Source organism: Prunus dulcis, chromosome 1 (genome assembly GCF_902201215.1).
Source record: "Prunus dulcis chromosome 1, ALMONDv2, whole genome shotgun sequence".
In the NCBI taxonomy this organism is placed as follows: Eukaryota; Viridiplantae; Streptophyta; class Magnoliopsida; order Rosales; family Rosaceae; genus Prunus; species Prunus dulcis.
In genome coordinates, this window is record NC_047650.1 from 5,918,941 (window position 1) to 5,934,104 (window position 15,164).

Sequence of the window (15,164 nt, forward strand, 5' to 3'; positions counted from 1 at the left end):
GTGTTTTACATCTTTAAATTTTTTAAAGAGAACCGCAATAATACCTAACCCACCCTTAAACCCTAGAATCCTAACCCTGTTGCCCAATCCTTAAACCCCGCCAAAATACAGCAAAAAAAAAAAAAAAAAAAACCTTAAACCCCCATAAACCTTCCGTACAACTCCTCCTTCCCTCTCTTATGCAACGCATTAAACTCAAGCAACTCCGGGTTTGAACTCCAATCCTCCTCCCGTCGCTTTTCATCTTCTTCCCAAACGGTCGCTTTGCATCATCTCCGCCGAAGCATCCGCACCTACCCAAAACCGAGCCACAAGCATTGCAAGTCTGCAATAGAATTGGGTTGTTTGTTTAAATTGGACTGATTTTGTTGGAGAGAAGTTTCTGTTTTGTTCTCAATATGGGAAAGCAATCAGCTCAGAACCCAAGTAAATTTTTTGTTTGGCTACCAATGACCCAAATACCTGTTGATTTACTATAATTCAATCTTTTATGTTTTTCTTATCTTAGAAACTTCAATCTTTCAGTATTATTCTTCCTTTTAGCTTTCTGTTTATATTTTTTGTTTCTTCTTTAAAGCAATAATTACTGGTGAGACAATTTTTTTATTTTTTTCTTTCTTTAACAGGATTTGGGAAACGCAAAATACCCAACAAGTTCAACACAGGCAGGAAAACTCGTCGTCTTGAGGAAGAAAATGTTGCACATAGCCCCTCCTCTACTTCCTCAGGCATGTTGACTATATAGTGTTTTGGGAAATTCCGAATGTGTGTTAGTTTTAACTTTTAATTTAATAATAACTCTACTTCCTCAGCCATGTTACATATTTGAACTTTATAGTGATTTGGGAGATTCCGAATGTGTGTTAGTTTTAACTTTTAATCTAATAATAAATTGTCTTTTCTTTTTTCTTTCCCTTTTAGCTGTTTTGTGGGCTGAATTTGTTCCTTAAAATTAGTACTTGAGATAATCACTGTTTTCCATCAAGTTAGTTTGATTCCTGTTGTACTATTGAGGGTTTGCATCCAATTACTTTCATAAGGGAGTTTCGATATTTAGTTGATGTTGATGCCTACTTATTGGAATATTCAAGATCATGGTACTTTTTCTAATACAGGGGAACTACCAAAGGAAGAATCTAACGGTGTGTCCTCTGAAGACAAAATGGTTTATAAAGAGCCATCCATGTATGATAAATTGTTAATGACGCTAGGCTCATCTAGTAAATCTGTTGCTGCTGCATATAAACAAAGGTAACACTCTTCTCAAATTCCTGAATTCATTTTCAGTCTGTAAGTGTGTACTTATTGTATGTAATTAAAAGAGATTTTGTGGCCCCATTATTAAGTGTACATAAGGCGGTGATTTTTGGTTGTTCAAGTATGTTTTGGCTCTTGTATTCACTTATTAGCTGTGTCATGCTCTATTCAGCCAGATCTAAGCTTAGGATCTGAATTATGGTTTATAAGGTTCCTAGGCGCCTCTAGGAGTCAAGTACTCCTTTTGAGGGTGTACTCTAGGAATCAGCTACTCCATATGTTGTCGCCTTTGTAATGTAACTTTCTGGAGTTATTATTGGGCAATATAATTTATATGTATGCTCTTTTCTGAATGTCATTTATTTAAAACGGGTTGATTTATTCAAGAAATTTACAAGTAACATGTTACCATCTGCTTCTTTCCTATGTAGAAAAAGACAAGAAGAAGGTTTAAGTGACTCAGAAACGGATGAAGATGATGGGACTGAATCTTCTAGTGACTCAGATGAAGAGGATGATAGTGAAGAAGGTAGAGCATTTATGATTTTCATACAAATATTGGTAAATATGTTTGCAGTCTCAGCCCATTTATATTAAATCCCTTTAAATGATGCTTACTAGTACATTTTCCTTTCGTAATGATTTGGTCTCCAGAACCCCATATCTTTTTTCGTTCGTTTTCCTTTTCTTTTTATGTAAGCAACCGAAAGCCCCTAATTAAGGTTCATATAGTCATATATCAATATTTTTATGGAAGGAAGACACTATTGTAGTCTGCATGAATGCTTAGTTACCTTTCCATCTCCTATGCAATATGAATTAAGATGAGGTCTATCTTCTTTACAGTACATTGTTTTTTTTTCTTATGCGGCGTATTGGTGTTCCCCTTTATGTAATTGAGTTATGGTGTTGTAGAGATGGATTATTATTTTTTTAATCCCGATTCCATCACTATGGATTGGGTTAACTAGTTTTAGGGACTGAGCCATGGGGAGCAAGGGTTTGGTGAGCATTGTTTCCTCATCAAGATCACACTACTGCATGGAGACTAAAGGAATGTAGTAAGTAGTAATTGGAATTCTAGGTTTGAGGGAAGAAAAGAAGTACTTTAGTATTGGTGTTCTGTTATATATACTAGCTGACATCCTTTGCACAATAGAAGAGCAATCGAATGACAAAATCATTTCCACAATTGTACTACACTTGATGAATTCTTTTGGGTTTTGATGCCGGAGAACGCCTTGCTCTTGTAAAAGTGGTTAACTATCCACCATTGTGTTTATGCTCTTTTATTGTCAGGTTAAATTAATAAACAACATGTATAAGCACAAGTCAGCTTGACCTTTTGTCTTATCCTTCTTTGTTAGCTTGCTCTACACTGCATATTATTTAATCCTTGTAATGTTTGTACATAGGAGTTGATGATGAATTTCCTATGAAAGGAAAACCCAAAGACCCTGAAATAGATGGTATTGAGGAACAGAGTGAAGATGCTGAAACTGAGGATGATCTGGAGACCTCTGACTTGGATGACCAGGAGAGCTCTGACTCGGGTGTACATGACCTGGGAATCAGTCGTCCATCTGCTGTTGAAGCATCAATGTGCTTGAGGTGCATTTACATGAAATGTCGTGTTCATTTAGCTTTTATGTTTTTATCATGCATTGAAATTTTCAGTTTGTTGTGTTAAGCTTGACGTAAATCACTACTAGCTTAAAGTTTAATTGCGGGTCCAACAATCTTGAGTGTCATGTGGCTGTAAAGTACCTATATTCATGTCCAAATATGAGTGCTAAGTGAGACAAGAGTGCAAGTTGGATGCCCCAACTGAATATAGGATGAAGGACAGTTTGGTTGAATGAGCGAACAAGAAAGTTTGAGGTATGATAACGTATGACCTAAGTGAGAATATGACCTTAGATGGGATTGAATGGGGAAAAAGAATGCTGTAGTTTCACAGTATTTAATTGGAAGTAGGGTTGATTTATTTTTATCTATGATTCCATTGTAAGATTTATTTTGATCAATATATTTCGTACTTTCTTAGGAAAACAGAGAATAAATAACAATCTATCATGGTTATTTATTGTCACATTAAATTTTGTTAATTGGACAGATGCTATACATGAAGCCCAGTTGAAGCATATTTCAGTGAACATAAAATGGTTAAAGATTCTAATTCATGTGCCCTTTCCTCGGAAATAGCAAGTTTCTTAGCTAGCCGAAATAGTTTTTGATTTGACCAAGGGACTTTTGTTTTTGGGAGTGTATGAAAAATGGATCTCTTACAGTAAATATGGGAATTTCTTTAGACCAAGTAAATATGATATTACATTCATAAATTTTCCTTTTTCGTTAACTGTGGGAAGACAATAGAGGTGGTTGCGAATGTGCTGCAGCAAATAGTGTTACATAGCCTGCTGCTTGGATTGGATAACATATTGACCCCGACTAGAAGTCTAGAGTTGATACCTAGAGGGCAGGTTTTGTTGTTATCAAGATTATACCACCAGTCTACCACTAGTATTAAGGGGGTTTTTGATTCTTGGTACAGAAAACTAAGTGTAATACTTTTTGTACATGCACACACACACACACGTGCGCATATGTATATTATATACATGCACACGCACATAAACAGAACAAGAAAAAGCCACACTTAGGCCAACAAGAAAATGAAAAAACAAAAAAACAGCCAAACTAAGTACGGGACCAATCAAGTTGAATCACACTGAAAGCTACATCCTTAAAGTTCTTAGACAATGTCACACACAAGGAAGCAAGGAATCTTAGTCTGTCCCACAAATAAATTTTCTCTTCTTCCATATCTTCAGAATTTCTTCCATTAATGCTTCTATGTCTATGAATCTTTGTTTTCTGGTGCCATATGATTATGAATTTTTATGGCAGAACTTTGTAGGTATTACTATTTTGGTAATCTGTTTTTTTATCTCTCAACCTCAGATTGTATTACATATATTCCCCTTTTTTTTTAATCTTGCAGTTCCTTTGATGTACACTTTGGGCACAAGTTAACAAAAGCAGAGGTTGAAAATCTGTCAAAAAAGAAATGGAAATATGAGTGGGAAGTGCCTGCTGTTGGGATGTCAAAGGGCAAGTGGGCTGGAACAGGAGAGTGTTTCATAAAAGTATGTCTCCTTTTTTTGAACTGTGCTATATATGTTTTTCTGTACTTTGTAAAAAAGCTCTTGAAGGGATCTCTTTTGCTTTTATTTATTTATAATGTAAATCCTGGTATGGGCCGTGCAGCCTAAGGGCTACAAACTGGAGGTATCCTTTCCCATCCTCATACTCCTCCCAACCTAGTGGAGGCTCTTATTGATTTTTTCTTTTAGGTACATGGTCCATGTCTTACCTTGGCATACTAAGTATAGTATTAGTATGCATACATTATAATGAGCTAGTTTAATTGAAAATGCTTCTTATTCTGCAGTTTTCATATAATTATATTCATATATTCCTTTTTCTCTTTGAGTAATATTTTTCAGGATGACAACCCCAATTCTGGTTATGGTCTGAAGCCAAAGTTGTACAAGCACTGGTTGGATGTATATAACACATCTGGAGGCAATAATTTTCATTCATCTAGACAAAGATTATTCTTCTCCCTCTGTAAGTGTACCCAATTCTACTTGAATTGATATCTTCTCGGTGTCATTTCTTGAGTTATATCATTGAGTTCAATAGAACATGTTTCCCCTCAGTTCTCCACTCTCAGAAAAAGTTAATCTGATAATAATTCCATTTTGGATCTTATGTGGTTGAGTCTACCAACTTTGTTCTGAAAGCACTTCCTGATATGATTATGCAACTATGCTAAATATGTGCTAAACTTGATGTGATTTTTCTCTGACCTTTTCTTATGGAGCTTTAAACAATAAATTAATCTCGAGTATGGGTAAATCGAAATAGACTGTTCTTACCTTTATATTGTTTAGGCTTGTCTTTTGAGTTGAAACTGCAGTTAATGATTGATTCCTATTCCTCATTAGTGGAGCTTTAGCATCCATAATCAAATTGATGAGAGCCTTTCAGCCATGCATCCGTTACTATGTTTTGGCATTTGGAAGGTAGGAATTAGCCATTGTCATTTACACTGGGCAAGTGGCTTTCCGATGATGAGTACATTGGAGCATTCCTTATAAACATGTACAGCAATGGTAGTGGGTTACTCATGCATGAAAAGCTGTTCTCATGTTTGCTTTTGTTTAGCCTGAACTGAACTTGGATTTATCTTGATTTGAAATTTCAATCCAACTCTTATAAACCCACAGCATATAATTCTATATTAATGAGTGAAGAAGGATGATACTTCAGCCTTCTATACGATAGGCTAGAGAAGAAGCTAGCTATGCACATTTTGAACTTTTGGATGGAGAACACAAGAACTCCCCACAATTGTAAAAGATGAGCAAGTATAGAATGCCAAAGTTATCATTAATCGAAAATTAATTTTTCAACTTAAATACCTTAGCGGGTTGTCCTTCAAATTATATTTTAGTTAAATAAAACTGTATTGAGTGTGAACATGAGGCTGTAAATAACCGTATGTCTCAAGCTTAGTGGGTAGGCGGTTCCTTTTACAAAGAAGGAGAATCTAGTCCCAAGTAATAAAATGGTGATGGTAAAGTAGACGACATACCAGCCGTAGGTTTTTGAGGTAGATGTGTGTAGGAGAGGGCGCCTAGAGTTCAAAGTTGAATGGAAAATCCTTGTGAGAGCCTGCATTGATGATATTACTGAGTAGGGCGTTTGATACTCTTAGCTAATTATGTGCAACTATTATTTCTGACAGGAGTGCCATTTTATACTGTATCTGATGACTCGTTCAGAATTTAAGTCAATCTGGACTTTTCCTTACATTGTAAAAATCACAGTACCTGAAAAAAAAAGTCTTAGTAAAAGAATTAAATTATGGTTAGTATTCTATCTGAATTATAGATGTAGACTACCAAGTGTTGAAGTAATTGTTAAGTTGTTCAGTAATTGTTTTGTTTTGGCTTGATTCCGGTGAATACCTTGTCTGGTGTAATCTTTCATTTTATTAATGGAAGTTTGGTTTCTTATCAAAAGAGGAAGTGTCATGAATTAGGGTACTATTATACTTTGTATTTTACCATTTTGTATTAATCATTCATGTAAAATACCAAGAAATATCCAAGTAGTCACATGGTTCTTGGTGTTGCTTGCTTCAGCTGTATGTAAGGGCAGCATTGTACCAATAGTTTTATGAATCAGGACATTGTCAGTTCCTGTTGCTTGGGACATGGCTCGTTGAGCTGTGTTGAAATTTAATTTGTGTTTGATTGTTTAATGCAGTAGACTGTCACTTTTTGTATTATCTTATAGGCATTTGGTTAATCCTGACACATAGGCATTATTTTTCTGCTTTTTTTTATTTTATTTATATTTTTCCTAAATTCTTGTAGTCATGAAATTTTTGGGCTTTGCAATTATAGCATGGGTTGACTAATTTTACATCTATTTTCTGGTTACATTGGTACCTACATTTCCCCAGTCAACAGCTATCGGGATATATTGCATTGCAACAAAAAACCCTTTTATCATAGAGGCTCTGACGAAGACGCGAGTGCCATGGATGCATATATTATGCATTGTGTACGTGCTTGTCCCTATTCCTTGAAAGATACCAATATTTTTGTGTTAAGATTATATATTGCTCTTATAATGATTAATTGAAGTGATTATGCAGCTGAATCATGTCTTCAGAACTAGAGATCTTGTAATGAAGAATGATGCAAAAGTGTCCAAGCGTCAAGAAACTGATGATAATGAAATTCCTGATGATAATTTCCTTGATCATGGATTTACTCGTCCTAAGGTATATAAGCGTCATGTTCTTGTTATAATATATTGGACTTGGATTTTTTATTTTTACGTTTTGTTTAATCTCTAAACTTGGATGTACTAGAAGTTTCACTATTATCACATATGTGGATATGGTAGCAGTACATATATTAGGGCATGTGTCGATTCATAATGGGAATTACATAATTATAGTACAATAAGTTTAAAACTTGGTTTTGTGGAATAATACAACCATTGTAGGTTCCCCAATTTCTATAGCATAGAGTTGACAGAAAAAAGTGCATTCTGTTGCTCTTGTTGTTTGTTTTTTCTTTTCTTTTTTTCCAAGGAAAATTCTGTGAAGGCTCGGACGATGGATTACCTTTGGTGGGTGCAATTTTCCAAATATTTAAATGGTTGGTATTATTAGTCCACATAGTGGAGGAAAGTCAAAAGTCGGGTATTTTTTCCAATTCCTATGTGGCATTGTCTCCCGATATCCCTTCATTGAACAGGTTGTTGTAAGTCATGATTTTATTCTTATATCAAAGAGCATGACTTTATAAAGGATTTTAGCTTTTAGTTATCTGAGTTCTTGAGATTTTTTACTGTTAAGAGTTGAACTACTTGGGTGAATTATAGTTCCTTAGATTGCCTGTTATAGACATTTATTCACATCGACTCATATTCATCCTAGTTACCAAGAAGTCCATTTTTATAACATCATCACATGGTATAGTATATCCTGTTTTCTGTACTTGCCCTGTAGTGTATCTTTTCCACTTGTTTGTAGACATGTGCGATTTCTGTTTTAAATTTAATCAAACTTGTTTCCGGAGGCCATCCACTCCTGGCTTTTCTTGTAGTTGTTGCAATTGATTCTAATGGAGTTAGTGCATCTATAGTTATAAATCTTATCATCATCAAGCTGCGTATAAAGTTATCTCTTGAGACTTGATGCATATCTCTGGTATAGAGAAAAGAACATATATCTTCAAATCCAGATATTGTAATTTGCATGCTTAGTGAAGAGGATTTGTTTTATTTCTTCACCAGGTTTTGATCATATTGCCAATTGCGAGCATTGCACTTCGTGTTGTTAAGAGGCTAATACAGCTTACTCCTTCAGCTCACAAGGTACCTTTTCATTTTTCTTTTTTGCTTCTATAAATTATGCACTGGCTAACCCCCACAAAGTTTGTATAAAGGAATATGTGAGGATTTCTCTTGGGGTAATAATGTGAGGAAGGTCAGATTTAATCCTATGATATGATTTTATGAGTGTTGTGCCGCTTTTGGATGGACTATTTTTTCCTGGTTTCCTGTGTATTTCTTTTCTTTTCTGCACCTTATTCAACTTTCTATATAAAAGGCTTTCATATTCTTTCCATATTATTAACTTATTTTCTGGCATCTCTGATACCTTTGATTTAAGAGTAAACCCCACAAGCATGCAATGAGTAGAAAATTATGAGGAAATTCCACTACCTTTCTACCAGGAGTCCAGGCTGTATTCCTTTTTTGGAATATTTTCATAAACTTTATTAAATACTAATCCTCCAATGCTCACTCTGCCTGTATGAGATTGCTCCACTTATGTTGGTTAAAATGAAAACAGAAAAGTTTTTATCGCAGAAAGGTCTGATAATGGCCCCTTTCCATGTTCCCCCTGAATTCTGAAATTGGATGCGATTTTCAAGGGCATAGTAGTAAATTCCTCAGATGTTGATATAATTGTTGAGATTGTTCTTAATGGAAGCTACACAGCTACATTCTGCTGCTTGAAAGCTCAATTGCCAAGAATTCATGTTAGCAAACTTTGTAAACCAATCCCTTAACCAAAAATGATCTTATTTACCTATGAATTAAATAACAAGGGTTTAGTCAAGTGGTCAGGCCTGTTGGTTACTCCAACATGGTCTGGGATTTGATTCCTTAAGGTACCTATGTTTATCCTCTTTTTAATACCTTATGTCCGCTTTCTCAGGTTAATGTGGAGCACATGGATCGATTTTCTAGAGAGTTCGGAACTGAAGAGGATCATGATAATGAGGACGAAAAAGAAATTCCCCCAGGTGACCATGACTACGGAAATGTAAAACCTCATAAGTCTACGAAACCTGGTGACTTTCAAGTACTTTTTGGTGGAAATAGCAAGGATGACTTCATGGTTGGCATCAAGTTCACAAAGTAAATTACTTAACTTATAACGATGATGACTTATCTGCAAATTTTATAGTAAAAACCATTCAGGAAAGTATTTCTCTTATTGTTGCTTTACTAAGGGTGTTGTATAATCTTCGATACAATGTGGAATGAATTAAGAAAGTAGTTGACATGTGAGGTTGAAATTACTAGTATCTTTTGGCCATTTAGTAGATAGTATATCTTTGGTAGACGATGTAAATTTTGAGATTTAACGAAGTCAAACAATGTGAGCAATCAAACAGTTATGCTTTAGAAGATTTATTGATAGCCTCAGTATCATAGAATACACACAAAAGATACTATATGAGTATGATATAATATGGATAACTCGAGAGTATGTAAATCTCTTTCAAGAGTATGCAGGGCTTGTGGCCATTGATAGTAATCCCATTATGTCTAATGTGTTTAATAAGTCAAAACGTTTTATAGGAAATTAGATTTTCAACTCATTTTTTCATTCTTTGTTTTGTAGGAGGAGCATAAAGTTGTACAGTGATTTCTATACCTCAGATATGATAGTTGCCTCTTCGGTTGGTTTGTTGAAGGTAATTGATTGACTTTTTTTTTTCTTTTTTCTTTTTTCTTTTTTCACTGTCTACACCTCAGATCTGATTATAATGTGATTGGCTACCACTTTCTTTATATTATTATTGAGTGGACTTATTTTTCCAGAAAATTGATGAGGCTAAAGTAAATAAGGAAAAGGATGTCGACTATCTTTCTTCCATAGAGGTAAATCTCTTAGTAACGTACTAACCTGTCAGTGTTTGGTAGTATGTCAGTATGGTTCTCATGAGTTTTTATTTTTATTTTTTCTGCTTCCGTGGTTCTGTTCCACTAATGGAGATATACTTTGATGTGGCAGGTTCTAATTGTTGATCATGCAGATGTTATAACAATGCAGGTAAAGAGTGTAATCAATTATCTATTTGAAATATATATTACTTGCAAAATTTTATGTCGTCTCTTTTCTTATAAAAATTTATAAAATTTTCCAGAACTGGAACTTTTTAAAGTCAGTTGTTGAACAATTGAACCACATACCCTCTAAGCAGCACGGAACTGATGTCATGCGTATAAGACAGTGGTATGTTTTCTTGTCAATCTTTTTCCAACTGATGTGAACATTGTTTTGTGGTATGTGGTTGCATGGTAAGTTTTCCTACTTATAGTGTCCTCCCTCACGCTACTAGTTACGAAATGCTTCCTATACAGCCTATATAGTTATGAATATCTCGAGAAGCGCAAGACAAAAATGTTGTTTTCTGAATTCCAAATTTGATTTCAAAACTAGTTATTATATCACATGTCATGAAGATTGACATAACAATGCTTTTCATGATCAGGTACCTGGATGGATATGCATCCTTCTATAGGCAAACGATACTTTTGAGTTATTATTCAACCCCAGGCAAGATGCCTTCTTCTTTTCTTATACGGAAAAAATGTAGTTGATAAGCTATCAATGACAACTGTGAAATCATTTTCTTTTTTTTGTATGTTCCTGTATACTTCTGATATAATTCAAATTTCAAAAGTCAATAATATATGCATTAAAGTTAGAGGGTATTCATTACCTTGATAAAGATATGCATTCCAGTTCTCAATCTCCTTTAATCTTGATGCCTTCTTACTGCAGATATAAACAGTTTGTTCAACAAGAACTGCAATAATTACCATGGGAAGGTGTGTTTAAAAATAAATATTTAGAGCATAAATCTTTACTTTTGACTATAAAATATCTTCTATAGCACTTCCCCTCCTACAAATTACAATAATGTTCCCACAATTCATTGCATGCTTGGTTGCTCTTGTTATTATTCTGTAAAAAAATTCTTTCCTTTTGGTAGTGTACTATATGAATTCAGATAAGTAACTTTTTTTGTGGTTGCTTTTTCCTCTTCGGTTCAAAACTTGTTTGGAACAGATCTTTTAATCCTTTAAAATAATGAAACTGAGACACTTGTCATGTTGTGGATCATTGTTAGTTACAAGAACGGTAATGCAGGAAACATGAAATGTTATATTTCTTTGAGATAGAATGTTTGAAAACCGGCACCAGTTTGTCTCTGTTCAGACTTGGTCATTTTAGGAGGACAGGAGGGCCTTATCTGTACTTATCCAAAACTACTTTAATGTGAATGGTCCACTGTTTTATGCTACAAACATACAAACCTGTGGGAACAGGTCTTTATTTTTCGGTTTTCCATGATGGCACCTTGTGCTTTTTCAACACCTGACATACTTGTCTGTGTCTATATATCATGATAATTTATTACTGACTAGTAGCCAGTAAGTATGTCAATCCAAACCAATTGTAACGTGTGTGTATATGGTATTCATGCTTGCATTGAGAAAATACATTAGAAGCAAAGATTCATTGGGAAATTGAATCTCCTGAAGCTAGATTTTCTAAGAGAAACTGATAACATGTGTCCATTCATCTACCCAAATCTATTTTTAAAACAAGACCATAAATCCAGAATATGCTGAGCTTTAGTGGCCTGTAAATACTATTGTTCAGTGCTCTACTGTCCACTGGTCCTACAATGGATGAAATGATCAGTAGAAAACATGTAATTAATGACAAGTCTATCAATTGAAAAATAATGGTTGTTTTCCCAACAAAATGCAAAAGAAAAACTTCTTTTTGTGATTTTCTCAAAACATTCAGACTGCTAATGCTTATTTTATGGTTCGCAAAATTTGCAAGTCTAAAATACTTATTTTGTTATACCATAGGCGAAGTTGGTGCATGAACATAAAGGAGTTCTTCCTAAAGTTGTACTTCAAGTCCGCCAGGTATTTGTCATCCTTTATTTCCCCTTCTTCGCATGGTTAGGAAGCTGAGTTTACTGTCCAAGTATTATTTCAATTTATGTACTGCTCCTTGTATCTTTCTTGTTGCCGATAATTGGATATTTTTTTTAGTTTTTAAGGTGGATTTGAAATGAAAACATTTAGTCAGGGATATTTTATTTATTGATTTATGCTTTGGGTTCACTCGGGATCTTGCGGCTATGTCACACAGGGTTGAGCCAACTCTTTCTCATCCCATAATCTCGAACTGGTAAATGCAGAATTTGATCCTAGGTCCCTGATTATGGCTCCTTCCAAGGTTTCATAACTCCATGTAGTAATAGAATCTCAAAATGGATATGGAATGTGTTCTTTTTTTGTTGGTGTGACTGAATATTTATCATACTAGGGTAAGTGTCACTATACTCAGTTACTTATTAAATTGTAAGGTATGGGTTTATAAATTATTTATGTCTCGGATATTTTCTGTTTGGAATAGACTTCATCAGCTAATGCATGCTGTTACTCCTCAACCTTCCAGATTTATCAGCGGTTTGATGCAGATTCAATAGAGCATTTTGATGATGCTCGTTTTGAATATTTTACTACGAAGGTTTGTTCTGCTTTCCATATTGGGTTCCTTAGTGACATGAGACTTTATAATTCATTGCAATAAATATAAATATAATTTGATTTCTGAATTGACGTAGTTTGACTTAAAGTAGATCTTTGTAACTTATGGCTAGATAATATATGGAAACTCTGATTAGAAATTTTCTTGAATCTGAATTGCAATAGTTATGGAACTTTTTGAATTCAAATGACTTATTTAAGATCATTGGTAAATATTAAACCTGTGTACTGTTTTACCTTTTTGTGAAACAGCATAAAAGGTAAAGATTTAAACCTTGATAATTCGATTTGAAGATTTTTCAAAAAGAAAAGAAGCCCATATATACACCCTGTTCCCTCCTACTCTAGTCATCGAACCTGCTGCATCTTGAAAAGTTAAATTTTGCACTTCACTGATTTACTTTATTTCTTCCATTTTTGCTCGAATGTTGATATGTTTGTTGTTTTTCTATTTTCAGGTTTTCCCAAAAATAAAAGATTCTATTGAGGTAATTATTTTAAGCCCTAAAATTTGCACTTATTGCAATATTAGTGTTTAAAATTTTTCCATGAATGATATCTTCCTTGGAATTTTTCATTCAGGGTGGGATTATGATATTTATCAGTTCTTACTTGGAATATGTTCGAGTTCGGAATTTTTTGAAGTCGCAGAGTGCATCCTTCTGTTTGCTTCATGAGTGAGAATCTGTCCTATGTATATTGTGAAGAGTTTCTTTGTGTGGTCACAAATGTGCTGATGGAATATATGTTTCTTTGCTCCTTAGATATGCAGAACAAAGTGATATTTCTCGTGCACGGGTTCAGTTTTTTGAAGGAAAGCGGAAGATCATGCTTTACACTGAGAGATCACATTTTTACCACAGATATAAGGTAGGTTCTTTAGAGTGTTTTGTCCACTGGTCATGTATATGCGTGCTCTTCTATATTGGAGACACTACATTGTTGTCTATTGTTGCTTAAATTGGAAAATACTTTATGGAAGATTGAAGTCAGTCTTAATAGCCTCTTTGCTGACATATCCTTTTTATTTTTGTGGTGAGTAGATTCGTGGAATTCAGAATTTAATCATCTATTCACTGCCAGAGAGAAAGGAATTTTACCCTGAGGTGAGCACGATATAAATTGCCCCTTCTCTTTAAGAAGCTCAATTGAGTGGCTACCTGATCCAAAAATAATAATAAGTTTCCATAATTTATATTTTATATCATTCAGTTTCAGATAGTCATATACTTGGTCTTTTTGTAAACCAAATGTTCTTTTGATTTTATCACAGGTTGTTAATATGCTTGATGCCCATGACATGGCATGCACGGTGCTCTTTTCTCATTTTGATCTCCTTCGGGTATTTTTTTTTTTTTTCTCTCTTTTTAAATGTGCTGAATTCTGCTGTGATGTGGATGAGATAGTGGGTAGAGTTGAACTTAGTAGGAGATTTAAATGTTTAAGAACTCAGTGATCAATCTGTTATACTAGAAACCAGCATGGTTTTCTTCAATTAAATAAAGAAACTATCCACAATGAGCTTATATCTCAAGTGGTTAAGAGCAGTTACCCATGCACCCGAGGGGTCCCTATATTTAAAAAAAACATCCAGCATTAAAATAGTGTAATCTGATTGAGAATATGTTGTCTTTTTGCCCTCCCTGATGTAGTGAATATGAATTAGATTGCCTACTTTGTTTGTTTGTTTGGGCTTGGGACCCCATGAATATCAGAAGAAAAACAAAACATTATATTCACTAGGTTTTTTCTTTTTTTGCTTTTTAGCTTGAGAGAATTGTGGGAATGGCTCCAGCAAAGAGAATGGTGACATCAAAAATGAGTATGTTTTCTTTCTCTTGAAGACTTTGGTGAGCTCAAGAAGCCCTTAGAAATTCAGAATATCAGGCACTTCCAGCACCGCAATGGTAGCTATTCTGTCGTCTTCCAAACCTTCCTTCATAAGATACGAGCAAAGGAAGTCTTGATTTTTGGATATAAGCATGGGGGTTCAGAAAGGATGTTCAAAGAAATAATGCATTGTAATTTAACTTTGTATTCTTGACTTATTTTTTTAAGCAACAGGACAGGTTTGATATTGTAGGCTGTTGTTCATGTATCATTTTTTATAGTGAGCAAATGCCAATTGACAATTTTTTTGAATTTGTTTTTTCTATTATCTGTGGTGATACCGAAGGGTACTTTGATTGTTCAATACAAAAATAATGCATATTTTTGTAGGATAAATGTGATGTGAGAGTTATCAATCCATTGTTAATCTGCATTTAACTTAATCCAACGGATTTAATTAATTGTTCAGATTATATGATCTGATATTAATCCAATTTGTTTATAAATCATTTAGTTTATAACACTTTCGTTTTTGGTTTTTTTTGGGTTTTCTTTTTATAGGAGATGGTGAAAAAAAAAAAAAACATGATAAATGATTTAAATGACAA

General features: G+C 34.2%; 1 protein-coding gene across 3 annotated transcripts; it reads left to right on the forward strand.

Annotated features, from left to right (window-relative positions):
• On the forward strand, window positions 1-14,896 carry LOC117637713 (U3 small nucleolar RNA-associated protein 25). 3 transcript variants are annotated; one of them, XM_034372697.1, is made up of 25 exons: window positions 1-426; window positions 627-728; window positions 1,116-1,251; window positions 1,689-1,786; window positions 2,673-2,868; window positions 4,262-4,406; window positions 4,767-4,890; window positions 6,797-6,897; window positions 6,992-7,120; window positions 8,143-8,223; window positions 9,074-9,276; window positions 9,767-9,839; window positions 9,967-10,026; window positions 10,160-10,198; window positions 10,293-10,381; window positions 10,641-10,705; window positions 10,934-10,980; window positions 12,037-12,096; window positions 12,635-12,706; window positions 13,185-13,214; window positions 13,309-13,403; window positions 13,491-13,596; window positions 13,770-13,832; window positions 14,000-14,068; window positions 14,494-14,896. In XM_034372697.1, exons 1-25 carry the CDS (start codon window positions 399-401, stop codon window positions 14,566-14,568), a joined length of 2,286 nt encoding a protein of 761 aa, XP_034228588.1. In that variant the 5' UTR covers window positions 1-398; the 3' UTR covers window positions 14,569-14,896. The 3 variants fall into 3 exon arrangements, with proteins under 3 accessions (XP_034228588.1, XP_034228594.1, XP_034228602.1); XM_034372703.1 differs by lacking the exon at window positions 14,000-14,068; XM_034372711.1 differs by lacking the exon at window positions 12,635-12,706.
• The last annotated feature ends 268 nt before the right edge of the window (window positions 14,897-15,164 follow it).

Bases quoted from the DNA above. Each gene is read 5' to 3' on its own strand.
- LOC117637713 (XM_034372697.1), top strand. From the start codon at position 399: ATGGGAAAGCAATCAGCTCAGAACCCAA. The intron at 729-1,115 runs GCATGTTGACTA...TTTCTAATACAG, and splicing joins CCCCTCCTCTACTTCCTCAG to GGGAACTACCAAAGGAAGAA. The intron at 8,224-9,073 runs GTACCTTTTCAT...CCGCTTTCTCAG, and splicing joins TTACTCCTTCAGCTCACAAG to GTTAATGTGGAGCACATGGA.